The sequence below is a fragment of the Marmota marmota genome, unplaced genomic scaffold (genome assembly GCF_001458135.2).
Source record: "Marmota marmota marmota unplaced genomic scaffold, marMar, whole genome shotgun sequence".
NCBI lineage: Eukaryota > Metazoa > Chordata > Mammalia > Rodentia > Sciuridae > Marmota > Marmota marmota.
Genome location: NW_026000075.1, coordinates 17,258,391 through 17,286,044, shown reverse-complemented (window position 1 = coordinate 17,286,044; position 27,654 = coordinate 17,258,391). Strand labels below are relative to the sequence as shown.

Genomic DNA, 27,654 nt, shown 5'->3' with positions numbered 1-27,654 from the left:
TTTATCACAAATCCATTCTTCCTATATATCTATTTATTAACTTATTATATTGTTGGGAGAAGAAATATACTCCTTATTATTTCCAAGTCTCTTTGACAAGAGTTGTGTAAGACCCCAAGGCTCCCTAAAAGAGCATGTTGACCTAAATAGATTAAACTGGGCTAGTCCTTACCTTTCCATGTTTCTTGTTATATATGGAAAGCAAATGCATTGACAGAAGTCATGATGTAACTCTGAGTAAAATCAAGTGGTAAACATAGATATGCCTGAATCATTGATGATGCTAAAATGACAATATATTAGACCTGAGATTCTATAATCATGGTGGGTGTAATTGATCTTAATGATGTACTCATAACTGTATTTCCCAATCCTGTTAACCATTACTCTGGGCTGCATGATGTTTTTCTGTATTCTCTGCCCACTAATACATCTTTCCTTATTCTCATAATCACCTCATGGAAAGGAAAACAATCAGAATGAAATCATGACCAGATATTATATGTGCCCCCTACTGTTAAATAACATGAACAGTTTGGCTTCCATTCAAGGAGAATCTTCTCATATGTATACCCAATTCTGTCTCTCTGCTTAAAAGGACATTTATCCCTCAGTTCTCCACTCTAACAAATGTTATATTTAAATAGGTTATTCTTAATAGTATTAGTTAATTTTATTTCTCTTATTTTAAATTAAAAAAAAAAACATTACCACACTAACTTCTTCAGCTCTTTTTCGATTTCTCTGTATTCTTTACAGCAAAACATATAAGAATTCATAATATTCACTGTCTTACTATCTGCAATACCTTTCTTGATTTTCACTTACATTTACTGTAGTCAGGATTTTACCCTCAAACAATCCACAAATATTTTGCTTCTCAATGTTATCACTTTCATTCTGCCAAATCCATATGTTGGTTTTCAGTCTTCATATTACTGATTTAGAAAAAATGTTTTGCACAATTGATCTTTTTTTCCTGTCTTACAATGTGTTATTATTCACTTGCTTTCCAATCCAGCAAATACTTTATTTTCAACTTATTGCTTTTCCTATTGTTTATCAATATCCTTTCTAATTCCTCCTCATTTTCCTTATGAAGTGTAGAAATGAACAAGGGTTTGGTCTTTGAACTCTTCTTTCCTATCTAATCAAGTTCATACCTTAATAATGTTATCTTATTACCTGGTTTTAAATACTGTATATCTGCTACCCTAATTACAGCTGTGTCCATATTACACTACTGGTATTTTTTCTTTTCTTGTTTATTTTCCTCCATAGCACTTACCCGACACATAATTTCCTTATTGTTTGTTTTCCCATATTAGAATACAAACTGTAACATGGCCAGTAGATTTTGTTTAAATTGTTGACCTAGAGCAGTAATTAGAACACAGTAGGTCCCAAAAACATATTTGCTAATGAAGAAACATAATGCTCCAAAGGAAGGATGTATGCATCAATCATCTGGCATCCCATTAAAGCTTCACTTACTTCATACAAGAATCTTCAGATGCTAAAATATTAATTGTTCTTGAAACAGAAAAATTTTCACAATTTTGTTGAGAAGTAGTAAAATTTGCTTTAGAAAATTTTTTCTCACCTTTCTTCAAATTTTGATAATGGAAGAAAGTGAGCATGCTTTGAATGGAATGGGGATGAGAGTATTTGAAAGGATAGCTGGAATTTAAAGGGAACACAGAAGAAATAAAAATATTTCATTCTTTGGCTCTCATGAATCTCAGAATCTGTTCTCCTCACTTCTTTGTTCAATTGTTCCCTGTTTTTTCCTAAGTTGAAGATTATGCTCCTTTATCAAGCAACCGAGAAGAATGAAGGCAATTTTTCTGGAAGCAGAAATTCTACTTATTGTCTCATACAAATGCAGACACTCTTGGGAAGTTGCTGACAGATGTGTTTTGATTTCCATGGTATAATATATAAATTCAGTGCCTTGGTTATAGGAAATAACTATTTCTACTGCCAAAACCTGGTGATGTAACCAAAAGGCCAGCATTTTAAAAACACAGCAAAAGGACATGTTTCTCATATCCCTTTTCTGTAGTATTGGTAAAAACACTTCTATACACAACCAACACTATTCAGATGAGAGAATGGCCAAAATAAATGGCTAGATATTATCGTCTCTTAAAAGAACAGAACTTTATCCCATCACACACCTTCATAAGTTTTAATATCTAGAGACAACTCGTTTGAGAGACTGTTCATCAATGGCAAACTAGCTTACCCAGTTAACCTGGTCTCCTACAGCCAATATCTAACAAAGTGCCACAAATAAAGCACAATTTTATTAAATAAAGTTACACTATTCAAACTGTCTGGAAAGCAATTTAAACACCCATTGAGTCTTGGAATTATTAAGGTAAGTCTTTGAATAATTGATTAATATAAAGTACAGTTTCTGATTTCAAATTCTGCATGATTCTGTGTATGAATCTTATTTATATGCCATGGAATTAAAACTGTAATATGTAAAGTTCACATTGAAATACTTATGTGAAAATCATATCGAGTCATAGTTAAAATTACCGTTTGCCATAAACAACCACGCTGTATGCACTTTGGTTCAGTTACTTCGTCTGCATCTGGATAACAAGTAAATCTCTCATTTTCAGTGAAAACTTGATTCCATCTAACCATAAAGCTTTTTCCAAGTTTTAAGTTGAGACTTCTAATTAAGAGAATCTTTGAAGACAAAATAAGAAAGATTTTAAATAATTATTTAATTTGACCACGGACAATTAAAAATATTTAACATTTTACAATATGTGACAGCCACGGAAATTCTTCAAAATAAATCGTTAATAGTTTTGCTACAATACTTAAAGAATAGAAGAGAAAGAAGAAAAACATAATGCAATTCCAGTAAGTAAAACTTCCAAGATGGAGTAACTATGAGAGATTGTAGAAAATGGAAGAAATCTATTATCTTTAATTCCAGACATGAGTTCACTTTTCAGTTCTATCATTTAATGCTAATGAGTCTTTGGGAATACTGTATAACTGTAATATCCCCAGATTCTGCTCTTCTAAAAGAGAGTGCAATACAGAACGAATTAGATATGAAATTTAAAGCAACTGGTACAATATCTCAGACATACTAGGTATAAAGTAAATGTACTTTTCCTCAAAGAATATAATGGGGGAAAAAGTTGATCTCTTTTTTAGAAGGAAGCTTCCAGATTCAGAGGACAAATACATATTTCTTCTTAACCTAATTGCATCCAGTACTTAAAATGCATCAGGTACAAGTTGAAAAGGAAGCAATAGAGCACTATACCAAATAGAAAAAAAATGAGAAGGATAGAGAAAGAGACAGGAAAGAAGGAAGGCAAGAAGGGAGGGAGGGAGGGAGAATTCGTGAAGAAAAATAATTTTAAAAAATTATGGTTCTTTAACAATAAATATGAGAGTATACCACAACTAAAATATTTTGTAAGATGGTTTACCTGGTTGGAAGCATCATAAGTAAAATCGCTGTGAAGAATCACTGGCTGTCCATTTTCTTCCACTTTAACTTCTGTAACAGTATCTGTCAACCCAAGGACTTTGATAGTTTCAAATGCTAAGGTAGTTCCTTCTTGATATGATGCATGTGAGCATACAATATTCAAATTGTTCTGGGGAAAATAAAAGCTTATAATGTCATACAGAGAGTCATCACATACTAACCTGAAATAATGTAAGATATAAAAAAGAAAAAGTTTCAATCATCTACCTCTCCATTCTCACCTCTCCCCAAGCAAGTATCTCTTCGTTTTTCATATACATGACATAAAACTTTATTTTCAGAAACAACCTAAATCTCTCCTGATGCAATTCATATGTGCCCCTCCTAATTTTGGCCCCCACATTGATAAAGAATAACTTAGTTTGGGCAACAAGAATATATAAAGAAAAAGAAATTCAGCCTCTATAAAAATAATCACTATTAGTTAAATAAAAATTTAACCTGGATATAGATTTTTTTCATTCTCCACCAAAATCTGCTTTATTACCACAGTGACTGATATACTAAAACATCTTCAAATATATCAAAATTATTTTCCTAGGACCTGTTGCTTAAAACCCAACATTATACCTAAGAAGCCCAAAGACTTCAGTGCACAAATTTTAGTATGAAAAATCATCTAGTACAATTAAATATAAAATTTCATAATAATAATTTGTTCATGATTTAACAACTTGAATTTAACAATTTAATTTAATGACTATTTCATTGCATTTAGGTAAGATCTTGAGGTAGAATTATTTATTATTATTTTTAAAATAATTCATAATGAAAGAATAACCCATACATTAACAAAATATACATTTAACTATGTATTAAAGGAGAATACTTACATTAGAAACTGAAAATGTATATAATATATAGTTGCCCTTCTCTATGGAGTCTGAAATGGAAAATAATCAAATCTTCAGATTAAAATATAATTAAATTATTTGCTTTTTTTACAGTTATATAAAACAATATTTTAAAAAGTAGATACAATTTATTAATGAAGATTCCTAAACAATTTTGCTTTTATATTGAGTTTCATAATTATCTGTACACAAAATAATCTTAGCATTTTAATTTCCCTGTAAGTTAAGGTGAAGAAAACCTATTTGCCTAATTTTTCAAAGTGCTAATATGTTTCTAGAAAATCATAAAAGATGTATAATCACGTTTATCATTTTAATGATATTTATCTTATTCCCTACCTAGGAAATCACATGTCAAGTTTTTTGTAGAAGACATGGCATACCATAAATTTATTACCTATCTTTTAATTTATTTTTAAATTACTTTCCAGTTTTTAGAGATAAAGACTGAATCTGGAGATATCTTAAGATTGAGATAGACTTTAATCTATAATTTAGTTGACTAACACACATAAATATATTATGGTTTAATTAGATATTAGCACAAAAATGCCTGTTTTTATTTCTACTTTTCTTTTTGGTGTACTAATTCTCCAGTTTGTTGCTGAAAACAAAATTTAAGATACTGAATAATGGGAATAAATTGTAAAACATTCTTACCTCAAGCAATTTGACATTAATTTAAAAATATTTAAATATTGGTTTCCCCTTAAATATCAGTTTCCCTTTTTGTTTACAATTACACAATTTTCAGAACTACAGTCATAATTTAGTTGTGCATATGGAAATTTATTAAAATTTTAATTTTAAAATATTAACATGGCATAGAAAGATATACACAATTGTCAAGAACTAAACAAAAAGCCAATAGACAAAACTAGATATTTCAATTGAATATATATATATATATATATATATATATATATGTCAAATAATGTTAATTTCATGGAATAACTAAAAACCATAAAAATAACATAATGAATCCTATTTTTATCAGTACATTCAAAATGCAACATTATCCCACTAAACATTAAAAAACACGTTACCTGGAAACTTACCTTTACTTTCTCCATCATCCCAGAAAAAGTCTCCTTGTGCCATGTTACTTTCATTTAATGCAATAATGAGTCCTAGAGGATTCTTACGGCTGTTGAGTAAAAGTAAGTGTGCATATAAATTTTTAAAAATTTATGTAAGTGAAATATCCTATAAGTAAGTCCATTTCAACCTAATAGTTTTGTAGTTCTTCAGCAACATAAGATCACTGATATTCACAAATTAGTGCCTATGCTAGAAATTTTTCAGTACCAATATTATTATGTGAATGCAGAGATAACTTATTTTCTTAGAAAATATATAAAATAAATAAGTATAATAGTGTGGTAATGAAGTTTTTATGTTATGACATCTGCAAAATTTAAATAGTATAAGGTTTCAAGTGAAATGAAAATAAAATGATGTCTTATCAATGCTCAATTCAACTTGCATCACCCTAAATTGCAGTGTATAAAGTCCACAACTTATACACAAAATAATGAAGACATGATGTCAAAAATTCTAAATATCTTTAATGAAATATCTAACATTAAAATAAAGATAATTGTAACAGGAGTAATGAGACATGTGATCAATAAAAATATTTTCCTTAGTTATATATCTCCACAAATAGCACCCCTGAGGATACAATGTCCAAGTAACTGTTTTATACAGAATATATTCTTTCCAATACACATTTACAAAGGTGGTTTCTCTTGTTCAATACAGCTCAATGACCAATTTTGAGAGCGTGGTCATTAAAGTTACATTATAAGAATAAACAATTCTAGAACACCAAGGTAATTTAATTACTAACATATAGTCATCCTCTCATTAATTTGTTCCTTCAAGTAAGTATATACAGAAAATAGCTTTTGATGGGCCAGGAACTATACAAAATTGGAAAGATAAAATTGAAAAAATTCACATAATTGTTTTCATGGAGTTTATAGTCTATATGCACATACATGGTACACAGAAAAGTAAATAATATACTTTCATATATATAAAATTTTCAGTTATAAAAAATGTAGCAAGGTAAGTCATGGAAGGCGTTGCAGAAAATGGGAAATTAGGTGAATTAAAAGAGACTACTATGCTCTTGGACTCAATACTGCAAAATAAAACACCAGAATCACTAAGTTTCTTATTTTATTCTGAATATAGAAATATTTAACAGTCCTACTAGAAAACTGTTTCTCTATTGTACTTTACCTAAACTGAAATATCTACTTCATTTACCAATGTTTAAAAAAATATTTAATTATTTGGTCAACAAACTATTGAGCCATCCTATATAATACTGAAGTATGGAGTATTTGGAGATTTTTTTTTTTATTTGTTTTGTTTTATTGAGACAGGCTCTCCCTAAATAGCTTTGACTGGACTCAAATTCAGAGTTCTATCACCTCAGCCTTCTATAGGCAAATGCTACCGCGTCTGCTCACTTAACAAATTAAAAGTAAAACATTTTAGGAGAAAGAAAAAATTGTTGACAGTGTGTGTTAAAAATCCAAACATGTAAATACTGACACATCTTCAAATTGTATAACAAGAATTAGTATTTTACATTTTTATCAAGAACCAGAGATTATCTTTAATCCTCTATGTTCTAGAGAGAACATGACTAAATATTTGGTAATGAAAAAATATTTAATCCAATAGTGTTAATTTTTTTAATCAAGACATTTGCTTTTATATATAAAAACTAAGTCTTTTTGTAACCATGAAGATTATAGTTAAGCATTACCTCTGTGTGTCAAATATGTTCTGGTGAAAAAAACTAAACATTAATCTCTGATTCTTAAGAAAAATATGAACTCTTAACACAAATTAAATTGCAGATTTCAGCTAGTGACTCATTTTACCTTGCTGTTGTTGTTACTGCTGGTTCTTGGGTAGGGATAATATAACCTCCTCTGAGATGTAACCCTATCTTATCTGCTGGAAGAGGAATATCAACCCGCTGTTTTCTCCATGGCCTTTTTGCACCCTAATATTTTTTAAAAATGGAAGGTCTTTTTATTATCAGTGAAAGGTTTAAATTCCATTCCACATTTTTATTCTGAGCATTCATATCAACCAAATGAATATGATTATATTACTTTCTAACTTTTTAAGAAAATTCTATTCCTTTAGTTTGCTATATAAATCAAAGAAAAAATAAATTTGCTTTCTCTAAAATTCAAAAGATTGATATGGAGAAATTAATTTTCTTTGAATGTTAATTAATAATAATTTTAGATAACCCCACTCTACCATTTACTTTAAATTTAATGTGATTCTAGTAATCACAATTTTAAATACTGATCAACAATTTTAGCATCCACATGAGATAGAGAAAACATGTGGTGTTTATCTGGCTTATTTCATTCAACACAATATCCTCCAGTTCCATCCATTTTGCTGCAAATACTAGAGATATCATTTTTTAGGACTGAATAATATACTATTGTGCACATACATACATCCTTTATCCATTTATCTGCTAATAGACATTTAAGTTGATTCCATATCATATGTATTGTGAATAGTATATCACTAAACATAGAAGTGCAAGTGTGTTCATATAATTTCCTTTGGGATAGATATATCATTTGGTGGATCTATTGTTATTTTTTTAAGAAACCCCCTATATTGTTTTCTGGAGGAAGCGAGGCAGAGAGAGATTAAGTAATAGGTACCAAAGTGCAATTGGAAATAAAAGTTTTACTGTTCTACAATACACTGAGGTGGTAATTTTAGTTCACAATAACCCATTGTATAGTTTATGAATAACTAGGAAGAGTTCAAAGTCTCCAAAAACAATTTAGTGATAAGAAAATGAAAAAGGTAATTACTCTGATTTAATCAGATCACAATATTTACATGGATTGACATATTCCATCATACTTCATAAGTATGTACACTTCTTATGTGTGAATTTAAAAAGTTAAATGTTTAAGGAAATTGAAATGCTTACTACACTGATTTGATCTTCACACATTGTGTACTTATGTCAAATTGTTACACCCTATCCCAAATATGTACAATTAAAATAACAATAACAAATTTAAAACATAGGGAAACTGACTGACTTTCACACACAGAAAATAAAGTTAGCATGTATAGTTTCTTCATAAAAATTGTTTTATAAAATTAAAGGCTCTGCTTAGCAAATTAAACAATATACAACAAAATAACTTTGAAAATAAGTACTTCTAAGAGGTATTGCCAAATGAAAATGATTGCGCATGAATGATGTTATGTTGCCTTTACAAGAATAAAATGAAAATATTTCTACAAATGTTTAAATATACCATATAAAAGCAAATGTATAACATTATTTCAGTAATCAAATATAATTAAATATATAAAATAGAAAAGCATTAAAGTAAACTACTACTATATCCTAAAAAACTTCTTTTATTCCGTTTTAAATGAATAACAATACCTCCTTAGACTAAATAGAACTTTACATTAAAGCATAGCTCATGTGCAACAGAGTATATTTTCACTATTTTTTACACAGTTCTCAAAATATTCTTTTTATAATAATTACAGAACTCTTAAAAATAGGTATGCCATATATTTGGAGTTAAGTTTCCATGTCTAGATGTTTGAAAATATAATAGTTATTAGCTCAAATGTGTATTAAATTTACTTACAGTTTCGTAGTCATACCAAGTAGCATCAGGTATGAATGCATTCACTGATTCTGCTCCCTAAATTGAAGCAAGACAATATGTACTTTTAATTTTTTAAAATTTTTAATCAAATAATACATTGGGCTTTCCATTTTTCAAGAGGAAAAATTTAAATTTCCTCTTTGTTGTCACACACCATTATCTCCTATGGATACTAATCAAAGTGCCATTTTCCTAGCATTACTCATCAAAATGTAAAAAATAAGCAAAATCAAAGAGGCAAAGATGAAATTATTTTAGGTATCAATTAAAATAATGCATGAATGCACTTATACTGCTATAAAGTATGATCATTGTGAATGTAAATATGTTCATTTCTGTATATTTCTCCACAGACACAGAGACATTAAAAGACAGGAACCACCAATTCGCTCCACTATTTTTGAACACTTTCTTAAGATCAGATAGTTCTCAGATTACCCTTTACTTACACTTTAACAAAATTTCAACATTTATGTTTATTTAATGAAAAGCTCACTGATATTAATGTTAAACTTGACTTCGATTAAATAAAAAAGCTTTTACAAGAAAATATTAGTTTTATGCAATGCCTATGCCTTTAATACATATTATATATTTGATAAGCATAGATTTACTTAATATCCTTATAATTTTTAAATGTCTTCTGCACTTTAGTATTCAATTAAACACTTATAATCTTGAAACAGTCCATTGAGTAACATCTATAACCCAGATGCTTCATAATTAAATATGGATTTAATAATACAAAGTTCCCTTTAAGCAATAAATTTATTAAATTTGTAAAACTTACCTGTTTCAAAACAGGAGTGATAAGTAATGCAGGGCCCCATAAAAACTCAGTATCCTCAATCCAGCTGCTTGTATCCTCATAAAACCTAAGAACAACGACAATGTTTAAGATAAAATAATACAAAATAAATATATCCAAATTCCTTGTTTGTTTGATATTTTCAGTTTTCCCTGAGTATCATTATTCATTTTACTTGCTTAGAAGGTGTGATTTTAAACCAATAGTTCCTACATTATTTATGATTCATCTCACAGTTAAAAGGAAGGGAGAGAATAGGGAGAAATTAAAGAAATTAGTTCTGATATTCAAGAAAAAATCTTCCATAGGTGATATGGCTACTTTGAGTCTGTAATAAATTATTTTTTAATTTCTCCTGTAATTAGCTTTATCAAATACCACAAATCTTTCATATTCTACTCTTTTCCTTTTAAACTTTTTCATCTTAAAACTCCAGTTTTGAAATGTATTTGAAAAGGTCTTTAAGTCATTTCTTGAGGAAAGGTTTATTGTAATCATGTTATACAAGTATAAGCACAATTCGCGTTTTTTAAGCATTTTACATTGTAATATTTATATTACAATATTTATATTTACATGATTTATTATTATTTATATTACAATATTTATATTTACATGATTATATTTACATAAATATTTATATTTACATGATTTTACAATGCACACTTGATATACTTTCAATGATTCTGTGTTTAATCTTACTGATATAATTTCCCTAACATATTATATGTATGTTTTTCTTGTAAGTTTTATTCAGTTGTAACATTTCTATAATTAATGTTGTCCATCCAACAAATTATGTTTAGTAAAATCATTATGTTATTTGTCAAATTATATATATAATTGTAAATATAAGCAAACATAGATTCACTTGATATTGTAATTTATCTCTTCTAATCTTTTCAATGTGTGTCTTAATATATTTTAAAAGATATTTTAATTCTTATGCATAGTACTCACTCATGAAGAACTGGTCTTGCTACTGTTTCTCCAAACATATGGGCTTTATAAAACAGAGTATAGAGGAAAGGTAATAAGGTATAGCGAATATTTAAATAGTGTCTTGATGATTTGACCAGAAGCGAATTCTGTCCAAAAAATGCGGGATCCTGATGCTATAGGATAAAAAGGGAAATTAAAATAAGAAAGCTAAAATGTAAATGTATATTGATATAGAAACATTTTCATGTATTTCTGAAACACAAATTATATATATGAGCTTGCTTATAAAAAAGCTAAAATTGTCCTTATTTCGTCATCACAGTGTGTGATAAATATTTCTATTTAGTTGATTATGTATTTAATAAGATTTACATTAGATATTTCTGATACAAATGTATCAGGGAAGATGACTTTTTTTAAAACAAAACAGGAGTTTCACCTGTTAGTTGTGGTAGAATTAATTATTGGCCTCAATATTTCATTGTACTAACATCCTTGGCCATGTAATTTGTAGTCCCTATCATTGAGCAGGGTGTTCCTACCATCACAAGTTGTTACCATACTTGATGTTGTGCTCAGATCTCTGAAGTAGTTTAGGCCAGTGGGATGACAGTATGTGTGTCATAATCAAGCACAGTATTGAAATGTGCTTGCTTGAGGATCTACTGTCTTGTGATTGTCACTACCATTAGAATACACCCAGGTAGTCCACTCTCCCAGGAATATAGGGAGCAGAGCTACCTGGCCAGTCTGCAGTCTTGAACCTTGAAGTGCAGCATTTCTACTGAGCCCCAACTAACAGTCTAGATTAGCTAACCTCCTTAGGTAACCTGTGGGAATGCCAGTTTAGATCTCCTTTTAGGAAATTTACTCAAGATAGCAGCCACTGTTTCTCTGGATTTACATTTATGTTTACACTGAAATCCTGTTTCACTTTGGCTGCTCCTAACCATTGAATGTTCATGACAGGAATACTTTGCACACCCTATTCTAGGAGATGTAGGACTCTTTCAGTGGTCAACTTGGCCTTAAACATCCCCATCTGACCTCAATGAAACTGTGAAACTATGTTGCAATAGGTGATTCTCCTTACCAAATCACCTTCTTTCCTGGCCAGCTTCCCTGCTTGAGACCTGATTTGTGGTTTGAAGTCTCCTGCCAGTTGTCCTTCACAAGTATTTCATCAATGAATCCCTAACACATTAATTCTGTCATACCATCTACTTCTTGGAAAACACCAATTAATACAAAGTACAATATAATCCATATCAGGATCTACTATGGACATGAATTGCTCCTGAGTATCTTTTGGGTGAACTACTCACCATCATTGGATGGATTAGGAAGTGGCTAACCTCCAATTTGCCCTTTTCTTTTCCCTCATGCCACCTTTGAAGCCAAAATGAGGAGTTGTCATCTTCTTTTTAAAGAATTAAGTGCAGGCAATAAATGTGTTAATACTGAATAATTCTTAAACAGCACACATTTCATTAACTTAATTGTTTAACTGAACTTTACCCTTCTCTGAAAAAATTATATATATATATATATATATATATAACCATGACATGCTGAAATCTGGGCTGGCTGAACAGCTCCACATTTCCTTGTATTGGAGCTACTACTAGTTCAGAACCATGCTATCAAAGTCTTAGTTTTGTTTTTCCCATCCTATTTATTCCGGTTTTATTTATTATGGAATAATTTGGGACTCAAATTTTTTTGCAAAATGTCTTTAATTTTTATCTTTAATGAAACAAAAAATGGAGATTCTTAATAGTATAATTTTTATGAAAACTAAGTTACCTGAAATTTACATTGCCAGAATCAAAGAATCCATACTCGAAAATCTTTGACTCTAACTTAAAATACTAGCAATTTAACACACATTTTTTATGACTGAGGCTTTAATAAAATATTTACATTATAATTATATTTTGCCTCATGATTTCCTTACTTGATTTTTTATATAATAGTTGTATTTGTATGTGTGTATATATGTACATATAAATGTAAATATGGGCATTGAGACAAGAACATCTAACTATTCTTTGCAAATTATTCTGTAATCTTTCAGATCATATCTTCTGTAGACAAATTTAGAACATAATTAGACCTATAGTTGTGGAGAAGAAAAGTCACTTGCCTGATATCCATCAGCATTATGATTTCTAGAAAATGGATAAAATGCTCCAAGTTGCATCCATCTTCTGCAAAGCTCTTCTGTAGTATCAGCCACAAATCCACAAATATCTGCTCCAACCTAAATAACAAATATATGTATTATTTATAGCATTAAAATTCTCAAATTTTCCAAGAGAATCACATTTTATGCCTAAACTTTACATATTTCTTTTTGAACCTATTTTTCGTTTTTGCTCCATCTTTACCTCTAATACCACATTGTTTTACATACTTTTGTCTCCACTGTCTCTACACATTTTTAGCCTATGTGTTTACTTTTATCAATTTTTGTTTGATAAAATCATTAATTCAATGTGTAAAGATAAAATTATTGTCTTAAAATATTTTGCATCTTAATAAAAATGAAACTCTTTAATTTTTATTATTATTATAAGAGTAATTGATAGAATAAAGCCTGTGACTACGTATTCATATTGATTTTATGAAATAAATTATTCTAAAGAAAATTGAGTTCCACTCCAATAGACTTGCTTCAAGATGTCTACAGAAAATGCTAATTGAATGTAGTTATTTTCTATTTATAATCATTTATTCATTTTTCTATGTAAGTACATTGTACTATATGTACCAATAAATGATATGACGTGTCGTTTGCATGTTTATTAACCATATAAATGACATGTTGTATTTTTCATTTTTGGTAAGATTCAACTATATTAATGTTTCCCTGGTTCTATTTTTTTTGTTTCAACCAAGAGATTTATTGGGGAGCTGCCAAAATGGGAAGAAAAGGAGGGGCAGAGAGAAAGAGAGCAGAGGAAGACAGAGAGAAAGAGAAAGGGTAGAGAGAGGAGAGAAAGAAGAGGAAGAGGGCAGAGAGGAAGAGAGGAAGAGGGCATAGAGCAGAGCTACTCTGGTTCTATTTTGAATGGGATCTCATAACTATGAGAGATAGTCCTATGAAATTGATGTATATATTTCCTTATGAACATATAAAGTACTCTTATTAAGTATTATGTATACATAGATTTATTTTTCTGGTTTCTTGGAAATATACATTGTTTAATCAGAACTGGCTAGAAAAATGTATAAGCATTAGCAGTAAATACATGTCCCTACTGTTTATTTTCTTGATAGTTCTTGATATTTTCAGACTTTTTCATTTCTCAGCTATCTATATGAAAAATATATCACTCAAGTTCTACTTAAATTTTTCTGACTTCTATGGAAATTGAGATCTTTTTCTAATTTTATTGAGTTATATGAGATATTCTTTCTATAGAATTGTCTGCTACACACTTTTTACTATGTTTTCTATTGATCTTATTTTGTATAGATTTACAGTATACTATAATTGCATTTTAATCATTTATTAGTTATATGAATTGAATATATTATTTCCTAGTATAAAGTTTCCTTTGTAAAATATCTGTTGATAAGAAGTTTTAGTTTTATAGTAATCAAATTTATAAACATTTCCTATATGATTTTTGCCCTTTGTGTCCTATTTAAGGTGTAATTCCTATAATATAATGTTATAAATTTATCTCTTTATATTTTTTCCTAAAATAGTTAATATTAAAAGACAAAAGTATTTAATCTATTTGGTATTAATTTTTTATTTTTTAAATTTGTTTTAATTAGTTATACATGACAGTAGAATGCACTTTGGTACATTAAATATAATGGAGTATAATTTTTCATTCTTCTGGTTGTACATGGTGTAGTCATATAGTTATATTTGTATATAGGGTAATGATGTCTGGTTCATTCTACTACAGTGATACAGCCATATCAATGTTTATATCAGCTCAATTCACAATAGCTAAATTATGGAACCAACCTAGGTGTCCTTCAACAGATGAATCAGTAAAAAATATTATATATATATATATATATATATATATATATATATATATATATATATATCATATATATGTATGATGATATATATCATGATATATATATGATGGAATATTACTCAGACTTAAAGAAGAATGAAATTATGGCATTTGGAGCTGGATAATATCATACTAAGTGAAATCAGCCAATCCATAAAAACCAAAAGCCAAAAGTTTTCTCTGAAATGTGGATGCTAATTCACAATGGAAGGGGGCTAAGAAAGAATAAGAGTTACTTTAGATTAGGTATAGGGGAGTAAAAGGAGTGGGAGAGAATGGGGATAGAAATGGTATTGATTTTTATACACAGTATCAGAAATGGGTTCATTTTATTTTGTTTTCTAAAAGTATGTTAAATTGTTCATATAACTACTTGACACTTTCCTCACAGATCAATGGATAGTACTTGTCATTTAACAAATTTACATATATGCATGTGCTTCTGTCTTATTTTAACATATTAATGCATTTGAACATCCACATCATTGTGGTAAACACCATTGCATTATCGAGTAGGGAATATTCTCATGCACTGAATTTTGATTATAATTTGGGGAAATGCATATCCTTTATATTGTGAATTTATTGTTCATTAATATGGTAGAGCTTAAATTCATTTACTAAGCTGTTCTGGTTATTGTTTCTTAATTTGTACAATCAATAACATTTTGTATTAAAATACATTCTAATATTTTTTTCTTTTTGACAAAACATGCTATAAATGCATGTATTTTATTTAAGTCTTCAATGAACCACCTTTGTATTATAATTTTTGAAATTATTTCTCAAAACACTGCTTTAATTGCATTAATATGTCTTATTTTGTTACATACACCTTTCTTTGGATCACTACTTAATATTAACAAAATCTTTTTGTTTTTAATTAAGTATTTGAGGCTATCATTCTTCTTTTACACTAATATATCTGAAGTAACACAAGATTTGATAAGAAACATAATTAACATTCAGCTATAAGGTTCTTTTTTATTGCTGTTTTTTTGCATTTCCATTCAGTTTGGTTTTCAGCGCATGAATAATAGGATAATGTGCTTTTTAATTTCCAAGTGCAAGATGGTGGTAGGGGGATCTTTATTGATTGTTCACTTAATTTTTTGGTGCTTGTGTAATTTCTACACATGAAAGAAAGAATAAATACTTCACCAAAATCTCCAAATATACTTAACATGTTTAAATCAAAGGATTCTCTGTGATCTTGAATATCAACATTATATAATATTTTTGCTTGATATAATTAGAGATTGTGTTGAATTTCTTTTATCTTTTTAGGTAAAAGAAGTAACTTTATTTTCTGTGTGAATCTAAACTGATTATAAAAACTTTTAAATATAATTCTTTTCCATAATTTATATTTATCTTCTGAATTAGTTTCCATAATAAAGTTTTGTTAATTCCATTTTCCATACTGTAATGGTTTGAATGGTAGAGATGTCAAAATTTCAGTTTTTTCATAAATTCCTAAAGAATGAAGACTGAGATTATTCCTGTAATATCCTCTTTAATAATTTTACCAAAAAGCATTAAAGATGCCATTACAAGTTTATGTGCTGGTGCTAAGGATGCAGCTCTGTGACTGAGTATTTGCCTAGCACATACAAATTCCTGGATTCAAGCCAGGCATGGTGGTGCATGCCTGTAATCCCAGCAGTTTAGGAGACAGGAGAATCCGGAGTTCAAAGCCAGTCTCAGCAAAAAAACGAGGCACTAAACAACTCAGTGAGACCCTGTCTCTAAATAAAATACAAAGTAGGGCTGGGGATGTGGCTCAGCAGTGGAATACCCTGAGTTCAGTCCCAGTACCCCCTGTCAAAAATAAGTTCCTGGATTCCATCACCATGACGAAAAATGACAAGAAATCTAATATTTTTTTGGCTTTTATAAATACATATAGCACTGCATTGAGCTGCCTTACCAAAGGTGTTCCAAACAAACTGAACTCCAACATTCCTGTGATAGACCATTCCATTTGTTCCCAAGAAGCAGTATTATCTCCTAACCAATGTGCAGCATGATGTCCAGATCCAGCAAAAGTTGACCGGGTGAGAATAAAGCTTCGCTTATTAGGAAAAACTTTTTCTACAGCTCTTAAAATGAAACAAAATTAATAAGATTTACCTTAAAATAAAACTGATATTTGCTAATTTTAAAACTTTAGTTTCAAATGTAATTTGAATATTCTCTGAGCCAATTCATAATATTTAAGAGCTTTTTCTCAAAAGTTTATATCAATTTTATTAACCTATCAATACTTACTAATTTAAATATATCGTGATCAAATACAGAAGAATATTTTTTAGAAACAATGAGATTTTGAAAGACTTCACTCATTGTTTACCAAATCAAAAGCCCATGGTATCTACTCAATATCTGCATTAGTAATATATTGTTTAAACTCATTGAAATCCTTTCATAAATACAAAGTTTATAATCTGAACTTAAATATAATACTCTTTCTATAGAGTAATGACTAATCGTACCTTAGTGTTTACATTTTCAAGTGTTAGCAGGCAGTTATAGCAGAAAAAAAGCTTATGTGTATGTAGCATTTAATTTTTTTATTTTCTAGAAGTTAACTACCAGCAACAACTATTAGCATTATTCATTTTAATCTCTAACGGTACCTGTTATTGATAGTTTTTTATCAGTGCCAAATTATTGAGAAAAGATAGAAAACTTTAATTTAACATATAAACTTATTCAGGATACCTTAGAAAAAATATGATATTTCCAGATGCTTTTTCCACATTACTGTTTTAATTATTTTGGATTAAATATAGATTTTATTGACTTAAATAATGTAATATATAATACTGTGGTAAGTATAAATACAAAACTAATGCAACACTATGAAAATAGTGTACAAAACTTTAACATTATGGTGTGATTTGGGATGAGAAAAGCATGGATTTGAATTAACACTCAATCACAGTTATTTAATTATAAGAGAATTATGAATATATTAAGAATTGAACCTATGTTTTATTGACTACTGCGTTATAGAACCTTATATAATATTTAAACATATGATGATCTGCTTCCTTAGTTTTATATCAAGTAAATTTTTTACTTTATTGCATTTAAAAAGGACTTGGAAAAATACTACTTAGAAATTACACTTTAATTTTGATTGAAACACTTGATTTCAGAAAATAATCAAGGACCTGTTTTAGGAGCACCTTTGGCTCAATTCAATTGCTTAGAAAACAATTATACTGCTGAGAGGCACACGCCTGTAATCCCAGCGGCTCTAGAGGCTGAGGCAGGAGGACTGCAAATTTAAAGCCAACCTCAGCAACTTCGAGGCCCTAAGCAACTCAGTGAGACCCTGTATCTAAATAAAATACAAAATAGGGCTGGAGATGTGGCTCAGTGGTCGAGTGCCCCTGGTACCCCTTTCCCCCAAAAAAATAAAAAAATTATACTTAGAGATGACAAGCTGAATCAAATTATTGAAGAATAATTATATCTGATCAACAAATGATGATGTAATAACAAGGGTCCAATTAAATACATAGACCACATAGTGATGAATAACTAAGGACCAAATTCATGACTATTAGTAATAGAACTGATACTTCTACTGACAAATTTTTAGCATGAAATTATTATTTCCTTTCTTTATTACCCTTGTTATTTTCTAACTATACTGATAAATTACAAAAAAATATTTCTAGACAAATACAAAAAGAGTTTCTGAATGAAATGATACTTACTTCTCTGTGGCTATAGCCATGCTGTATCCATACAGGCTGTGAACATCATATTGTTTCCCCCAGTTTTGCAGAGCATCCATGCAAAGTGTTTTAGAATACATGAGTTTGTCAAGAATATCTTAGAGAAAGCACATAAGAAACACGTCTTAAATTAAAAAATACAATGAATTAAAATAAATTATAATTATATCCTTATCCTGTACTCTTACTGAGCTTGGAGAAACTATTAGATTTACATTTATCTTGATAAATGCCAGTGAAATAATATTTCCTAACTTAAATAACAAATAAATACATAGAAAAATAGCCATTAATGGGAGTATGAAAGCATATACATCTACATTATGCATCATATACTCATAGACTCATTTTAAATCTCTACAGTAGAAAGTTTATTTAAATATAATCTTACATTATATTTCATATTGATTTCATGTTTTAAAAAATAGATCAAAAATTTTGATTTATAAACATATGCTAGAATTTACCAGTTAACAGAAAAACTATTCTCAATTAAGACTTCTAGTTAACCAAATGAAATTTACCAGGAGTAAAAGGTGGATAATTCAAACTATTCTCACTGCACCCTTCTGTTGAACCTTGAACAAAGCTGGAAACTTCATTCATGTCCTAAAAGGATATAAAAATGAAAATCAGCAGATTTTAAATAATTCTATGTCACACAAGCAAAAACTCTCCAATTTAAAAAAAATACTTTATCAATGGGAACCACAAAGTTCTTTTATCCCTGAGGTACATCCAAGCTACCAACCTAAAAATAAGAAGAATTTAAATATCATCTCACAGAAGTATTTTAGCCAGCTTGAGATATTTTAGACACCCAAATGAATTTCACTTAAGTAATTTTCATTGAACATGAAACACATTAATTTAAATGTTAAGTTTTTCACCTTTTTTCTAAATGGTTGTATGAGTGTCTTCTTTGAGTTTCAATCGTTACACACACATTCCTAGCACATTAATTTATTCAACATAATTATGTTTTGGATCACTTTTATTTAGTTTCTATGATATGCTAAGCACATGACTATCAACACTATTTGTGTAGCCCAAGTTCCTGTCTTTGCTCCTGAGAGACTGGAAATGGAAAAAAAAATGCAAAAAGTCTTCAGTATTCTAATTCAAATAGTACAACCTCAAGTGAGCTTGATCATATTCTGACAACTCATGACCTAAGCATCTTTATAAAGATTAATTTAAATGTTCCTATATTAACAGTAGTGCTGGAAAAAGTTTTTTTTTTCCTGATAGCTTCTCCATTTCATCCTCTCCTGCCTTTGAAGATGAATCCCATTCTTTGATTATATAGAAAATGGAGTATTCTTTCTTTCTTTCTACAGCACAAAGTCTCTTTCACTGTTTCTAAATTATCAATTATAATTATTATGGTTCTAATAAACCAAAGTGTTTCATATGTAGGAAAAAAATCTATAGAATTTTTAAAATTCATAATTTAATAGCTAAAATGAAAAATAAAGCTCAATGTCATAGGATTTTTTAAATTATTACTTTCTGTAGCTAAGTATTGGCAGTATGATTTTGCTGATTTTACGTTAAAAAAAAAGAAAAAACCAAATACCTCTATTTTCATTCTATCAATAACATCATAGAAATTCAAAGATAATGCTCATTCTTTACTCAATTCCATTTTGTCAGAAAAAACATCTAATTTTTCCTTATTTGTATTTTTCCCAACATATTTGATATACAGATTGTCCCAAATAAATACTTGCAAAATAAATAATTTTTAAATAAATCAATTTATAATTAAAATATGACTAAATAAGTAATTAGCACTTCAAGGACATAGAAATACTATGACCTAAAACCCAAAAGGCATATGGTCCAGAATGTCTCTCCAGGGTTTCATTCAGTTGTAATACTTTTGAACAAAGTCAATGTTGTTCTATGTTCAAGCTCATTAAATGTTTTTCCTAAAATATAGAATTTCAGGATCATGGTGGTTTCTTTCACATAACGGAGTTACATTTGCCATAACACAAGGATTAACTATCATCCAATATTTCTTTATACCATAAATATGTTTAGTAGCTAGCTATTTATAGTTATAGAAATAAAACTTCATTCCAAGAAACATCCAAACACTTGTGTTTTCCTTTAATAACTGCACAAGTCATCTAGTATTTTGTTTCTTGTTGTTTCTTGATATGAATCACAACTTACTGCTAATTCTGATTTGTTTTATTCCATGGCTTACTAAAAGTTTCTAAAGAGTAAAGACATTCAGATTGATATTACTTGACTATTGCAGACCTACATTAATGTTTTTGAAATTGCAAATAGGTTTATGAATTTCTACAGGATTATCCTCAATCTGATTAACTTTTTAAAGATAAATTATTAGCTATAAAATTCAACACTTCAATTTAAAAAGTTAAATTTATTCTATAAAGTACATTGCTACAGAAGAAACATCTCAATTTGTATTTCTTGTTGTTCCTCTCTAACCTATGAAGATACCAAATATAATATTTACAGGTTCTAGAAAACATTAAAAGCTTTTACTTTTATGTTGAATATATTAGAAAAATAGAGCTTGTTGCTTTTTTATAGCTAAATTATTCTATGTTCATTGACCAAAATGACACTTTTAGACTACTTACAATCCAAAGTCCATCATAGTTCACTGTTTGATGAAAATCACTGCATTCATTTGCCCACCAATTTATGCAGTTTGGATTAGTGAAATCAGGATATACAGATAATCCTGGCCATACCTACAATGAACACATTATCCACATAAATACATAAATAAAAGTACAAATACATAGTGGATTTTTAAATTAATTGAGTTGTGTATTCTAAAATTATTAAAATTTTAATACTGTATATTTTTTAGGCATACACGATATGCTTTCATTATATTCTCAGGCCTATTTCTAGATGTGTTTAAGTAAAAACAGTTAAAAAGAAAAAGAGAGGAATATCATGAGGCATTTAAGAAGGAAAATATAAAAGAACTTTGTATGAGACTGCTACTTTTTTATTTATTTTTATTTATTTTATTCTATTTTTAATATATGACAGAATGCATTAAAATTCATATTAGATATACAGCACAATTTTTCATATCTCTGGTTGTATATAAACTATATTCACACCATTTGTGTCTTCATACATGTACTTAGGGTAATGATATCCTTCTCATTTCACCATCTTTTTTACCCCCATGCCCCCTCCCTGCCCCTCCCACCCCTTTGCCATATCTAGAGTTCATCTAATCCTCCTATGCTCCACCTCCCAACCCTAAGGCTGCTACTTTTACTGTAGCTAAATTTATTTCTTAGCCTCCTTGTATATTAGATTAAAAAGTACACACACAAACACACACAAACTATATGTATATATACTACGTGTATATATACATATATAAATACATTCCCATCTGAATAAAACAAAGCACATAGTTCATTTCTACAGAAATTTGCTTCCAAGAAATCCAGGTAAATAATCTCTTTTATATTTATGTCTTATCCACAATGTCACTATGATACTAAATGTATGCTAGGCCACTATTCCAAGCATTAAAGCATTTTTACAATTTTTAACATATAATCTTCATTGCGAATTTAGGAGGTGGGGTAGGTACTACTTTTATCATCACTTTACAAGTAAGGTAACTGCCATATGTAAATTCAGCTTGTGGATGAGAAAAGTTATACACAGCAAAGTTAAGCATGTTGTTCAAAGTTACACTACTAAGAACTGATGTAGCAAGAACTCCAACCAAGGTAATTTTATTCCTTAGTCCACGCTGGTAAACACAAAACATATTATGCTACCTCTTTGTGATTTATGCTCCTCCAAAGTATTTTACATTAATTTACTTATTGCATCCAATAACTGCATTAAGCAAGAAGAATTCAATTTTAAATTAATTGGGATAAATATAGTGTTTATATCCAAATAATCACTACTGACTGGCTGGCTGATGTGGACATAACCAACAGATAAAACTTTTTTTTTTTTTTTTTTTTTTTGCACAAGGGATTGAAATTGGTGGTGCTTTACCACTGAGCCACATTCCCAGCCTTTTTATTTTTTATATTGAGACAGGGTCTTACCAAATTGCTTAGGGCCTCACTAAGTTGCTGTAGTTGGCCCTTAACTTTGACCCACCTGTCTCAGCCTCCTGAGTTGCTCAACAGAATAGATCTCCAAAAATTATATTCCATGAAATATTAATAGGCATCATGTGTAGGAAAACTTGGTTCTAATGGGCTCATAATTATTCAAGGAGATCTTTCTAAAGAAAATTTAACAAATGCACTAAGAAGTGATAGGAGCCAGGCTCAGGGACATACACTGTAATCCCAGCTATTAGGAAGCCTATGGATGGTTGGCAAGTTCAAGGCCAGCGTGGGCAATTTAGGGAGACCTCTTCTAAAATAAATTTTTCAAAAGGATTGAGGTGGTCCTCAGTGCTAAAGAACCACTGGGTCCAATTCTCTGTACTAAAAAGAAAAGAAAAAACTAGAATATTCTTCATTATAGTAAATAATGCTATTCTAGACACGTTTTTAAATTGATATTTTTGTTTCCCATTTTATTTTTTTTTTGTTAAGTTACAGAAGTGGAATTGCTTACTTATTTTGTCTAGATATTGTTTTGCTTTTCAACACGTCTTACAAAATTGCCACCAAAAGGATACTTATTTGGGTTAAATACATACATTTGAGAGCTAGGCACATTTCTGCCCTTATTCCTCATTAGTTGTGTGACTTTGAATAAGTCGCTTCACTTTTCTAAAATTTGGTTGCCGCATGCAAAGAATTTTAATAATAGATATTTTTTATTGTGTTATAGGTAAATTTTTAAAATTTAATGCTCATTTTATAGGTGCTTAGTATTCAAATTTTGTTTGCAATTATTTTATGTCAAATAGCTGAATAGACCTCTCAGTATTTTTGAGAGAATCTAAATTATACATCATAATTTATTAGTTACAATTTTTGTTTATAGTCTTTAAATGTGATGTCTATTTACTTTCTGTATGATGGAACTATTTAAAGATTATTAAAATATATTCTCTGTCTATAATTCCTTACCACAATTAAAATATAAAATCCAAAAATAAAAGCAAACACACACACACAAGCATACAGAAAGATCCTGTTGATTAATAGAAAATAGGAGTCACACAAGAGTAATGGATATCATAACATACCTCTCCAATAATTGGAGTAATTCCATCTGACTTGTTCACCCACACTTTCTGTGCATTTCCTCTCTCATAAGTTTCATATGCTGTTCCATTAGCACGTTTTTCAATAGAAATTGCAGGGTCCTAAAAACAGAAAGAAGAGACTATAGAAAACCTATTAACCTACAAATACTAAAAATATTCTAATGTATAATTTATCATTACCAAGATAATAACGTATTTCTGCCCATGGTTATGCAAATCTTCAACAAATTCAGGGAGCCCTTTAAAGGCTACTTGATCATAAGTAAAGTCTTTCTTGTCTTCCATATAGTCAATGTCAGTGACTTGTGTATCCTGAAAATTAACACAGAGTGTTTCAATCATACTGAAAGAACAACTAATTACAATCTCTAAAGCCAATAAACTTGTATTATATATATATATATATATGTATATATAAATTATTAAAAACAAATCAACATCTCTTATATCATGATCTAAGAAGAGATATTGCTTATAAAACAAATTTTTCTAGTTCTTAAAAGTAAAAGCTTTAAATGAATATTCACATTTTTCTCTGTGATGACTAGATTTTTATTAGGTTATACATGTGATATTTATTGCACAAGAAACAAAAACCTGCAGAGTTCAGGAAATCATTTTTTAAAGACATGAATTCTAAAATCAGGTCTATTTTTAAAAATCATGTGATTTTGTTAACAGTTAAACATATTCAGTTCTATAACTTCTGATCACTTTTCAAAAATATATACTTTTAACTTTTTAAAAAAAAGTGGGAATTATGTTAGGAGATTAAATAGACTTCACCATTTAAAAACTAGCTTTAAAACCATATACATCTATGGGTATATCATATACAGATATATATGATATCCTAAAATTCACTACATTTGTTATTTTATGGCAATGCTTAAGATATATATACAAATCCCCATAAACCCTTCGTTCTACTTACAAAAGGTATGCCAGCTTCCCTGTTTCTTTGCACTACTTCTTTCACTACATCTAATGATGTATAATTCCAGCGACTCAGTTGGAATCCAAGACTCCAATAGGCAGGCATTGCTGGTAGTCCAATGAGCTTGAGGTAAGTTGACATTAAATTAGTTTCAATAAAGAGAAATTCATTCAGCATTAGTAACTAAAGAGTTTTTTATTCTGCTATATATCTAGAATTTACTTAATTATATATTGTAAATAATTATTATTACCTGCATTTAAAAATATTTCCTAAATATTGTTAGAATTTTGTTTGTGAAACATTTAAGAAATTTATGTTCTGTGCCTCATTTGTTATTTTTCATTAAAAATTAGAAAATGATGGCCCAGCACAGTGGCACACAACTGTAATCACAGCTGCTGCAGAAGCTGAGGCAGGAGGATTGCAAGTTCAAAGCCAGACTCAGCAAAAGTGAGGTGCTAAGCAACTCAGTGACACCGTGTCTCCAAATAAAATACAAAACAAGGCTGGGGATGTGGCTCAGTGGTCCAGTGCCCCTGAGTTCAAACCTTGTCCCCCCACCACATACAAAAAAAATTAGAAAATGAAGCATTCAAGAAAGTAATATTTGACAAAATATATTTTGTCTAATCATAGAAGGGGAAAGAAAAGAATAAAAAGATATCAAATAAAATATAATAGAATGAAAGGAAAATTTTCCCAGGGTACCCCCACCTCTCATTAGAACAAAAACATCATCATTCATCATTGCAGACAAAAACATGTTTAAAATTGCAGTTTGCAGTTTGTATTCCCTTACATTTTGTCATTTATTTCCTTTTTAGTTAGTTTGTTTGTTTTTTGATTTTTGTTTTGTGCCAGGGATTGAACTCAGGGGTGCTTAATCACTGAGCAACATCCCTAGCCCTTTTTTTTTAAATTTATTTTTTTATTATTTCTTACATACATCACAATAGAGGAGTGCATTACAATCATAATTTTTTGCATTGCCCAGCCCTTTTATTATTTATTTTGAAACAGGGTCTCACTAATATGTTTTGTGTAGAAAGTAGGCTTACTTTCTACACAAAGTACTACACAATAGGGCCTTGCTAAATTGCTGAGTCTGGCTTTGAACTTGCAATTCTCTGGCCTCACTTTCCTGAATCTCTGGGATTACAGGTGTGTACCAACAGACCTGGCCTTTTGGCAGTTATTTCTTTTCAAGTTTTCAAAAAGTTACTCAAAATACATGTTCTACAAGGTTTGCAACCAGTTACTGCCTAGAATTTGTCACATGCAGTGTCTTGGCCGCTTTTCTTCTTCCTAGGCCAAAGGGATCCCTTTCTCCCCTCATTTCCATAGTGGTCAAAGCAAGCCCAGTACAGAATTTCAAGATAGCATCATTTTCTCATCACAGAATAAGACACAAATTTGTATGTGGAAATAAAGATATAATTGCTATAAAACTGTTTATTGAAAATTTGGATTTAGGTTACTTTATGACAAATAATCTAACTAGGCATAATAGTTCTCTTTAGACTAAAAAAATACATATATATGTATATATACATGTATATAAAATACATATATACCCATGATTTCCTTATAATCTATAGCTTAAAATCTATAATGCAAAATTTTTAAAAAATTACTCATGCTTATTTTTATTCATACAAAGAAATATTAAATTTATCTTTAAAATAATTTCATGTCTAATAAATCTCCAAATAAAAGTATTCGTTTTCCAACTATATTCCTAAATATTTCATATTTCATAGAATTATTTAAATACTTGGACATGTGATTGAAATTTCTTCTTATAGATATGATATATATATGTGTATATATACACGTAAAGTATACACACACATACTGCACATACATATATACATTATAAATTTAATGTTTTGCATAAGTATTTTATTCATTTTCCCATTAACTGTCTCCTATTTGTATTATACTTTGTATGCATGCATGGTTTTTAAAACTGATAAAACCATCTAGCCACTCAAATGAAATCTATTTAAAATTTTAACATACTAAAAACTATGTTGGCAATATATAGAGAAGATGATTTCTTTTTCTTCAAATAAAATTTAAGTTTTTTCTGCCTACTTTCTACACAATTTGAGTCATTTAAATTCAGCAGTGATTTCTAGTGCTATATTCAAGCCTCGGCAAGTCTACCCATAAAATATTGTAAGAAAATATATCATTATGCCAATATATATGGTATATTCAGATATTCGATAGTACTAAAACTCAACTATTGTTTACCACAAATTTGGCTCAGCACCTTACAATGAGCTACAGGAACTAATGTTTGACAATCAAAATGTCAGTTTTTTTTGTTTTTGTTTTTGTTTTGGTGGGTGGGGAGGCAAGTACTAAAAATTAAACTCAAGGACACTCAACCACATTCCCCAGCCTTAATTTATATTTTTTATTTAGAGACAGGGTCTCACTGAGTTGTTTAGCTCCTCACCATTGCTGAGGCTGGCTTTGAACTCCTGTCTCAGCCTCACGGGCATTGGAATTACCGGCATACACCACAGCGTGCAGTTAAAATGTCAGTTTTTTTTTTTTTTTAAAGAAAAATATACTGTTTGGACATACAAGTATCACACACAGAATTTCTCTTTATATGAAAGTCCAGAATGATAATTACAATTTTAAATTAAAGAGATTGTAAATATTTTTGTGATTCTTTTCCAAAATTCACATTTATGAATAGATTTGGAAATTTTCAGACATAATTAGTAAACTAACTGGGTAAAACTCTAACTAGTCTCAACTCAGATTTTTAGATCCTTTTCTCAGAATTTTTTTGACAGGTATTATTTCTTAGAGTTAAGTTTTGGAAATAGAATTATAAATTAAGAAGTA

General features: G+C 29.4%; 1 protein-coding gene across 1 annotated transcript in view; it reads right to left on the bottom strand.

Moving 5' to 3' along the window:
• Positions 1-27,654, bottom strand: part of Si (sucrase-isomaltase) — a 77,474-nt gene that overhangs the window by 34,660 nt on the left and 15,160 nt on the right. Inside the window, exons 10-25 of the mRNA XM_048814371.1 lie at positions 24,781-24,906; positions 24,027-24,158; positions 23,826-23,945; positions 21,262-21,375; positions 19,162-19,246; positions 18,617-18,734; positions 16,816-16,987; positions 12,986-13,102; positions 10,858-11,012; positions 9,880-9,964; positions 9,069-9,125; positions 7,290-7,414; positions 5,445-5,533; positions 4,366-4,415; positions 3,471-3,641; positions 2,551-2,706 (exon numbers count right to left, since the gene is read on the bottom strand). Coding sequence (XP_048670328.1) covers positions 2,551-2,706; positions 3,471-3,641; positions 4,366-4,415; positions 5,445-5,533; positions 7,290-7,414; positions 9,069-9,125; positions 9,880-9,964; positions 10,858-11,012; positions 12,986-13,102; positions 16,816-16,987; positions 18,617-18,734; positions 19,162-19,246; positions 21,262-21,375; positions 23,826-23,945; positions 24,027-24,158; positions 24,781-24,906 — 1,872 coding nt within the window. The remainder of the gene's footprint in view (positions 1-2,550; positions 2,707-3,470; positions 3,642-4,365; positions 4,416-5,444; positions 5,534-7,289; positions 7,415-9,068; positions 9,126-9,879; positions 9,965-10,857; positions 11,013-12,985; positions 13,103-16,815; positions 16,988-18,616; positions 18,735-19,161; positions 19,247-21,261; positions 21,376-23,825; positions 23,946-24,026; positions 24,159-24,780; positions 24,907-27,654) is intronic.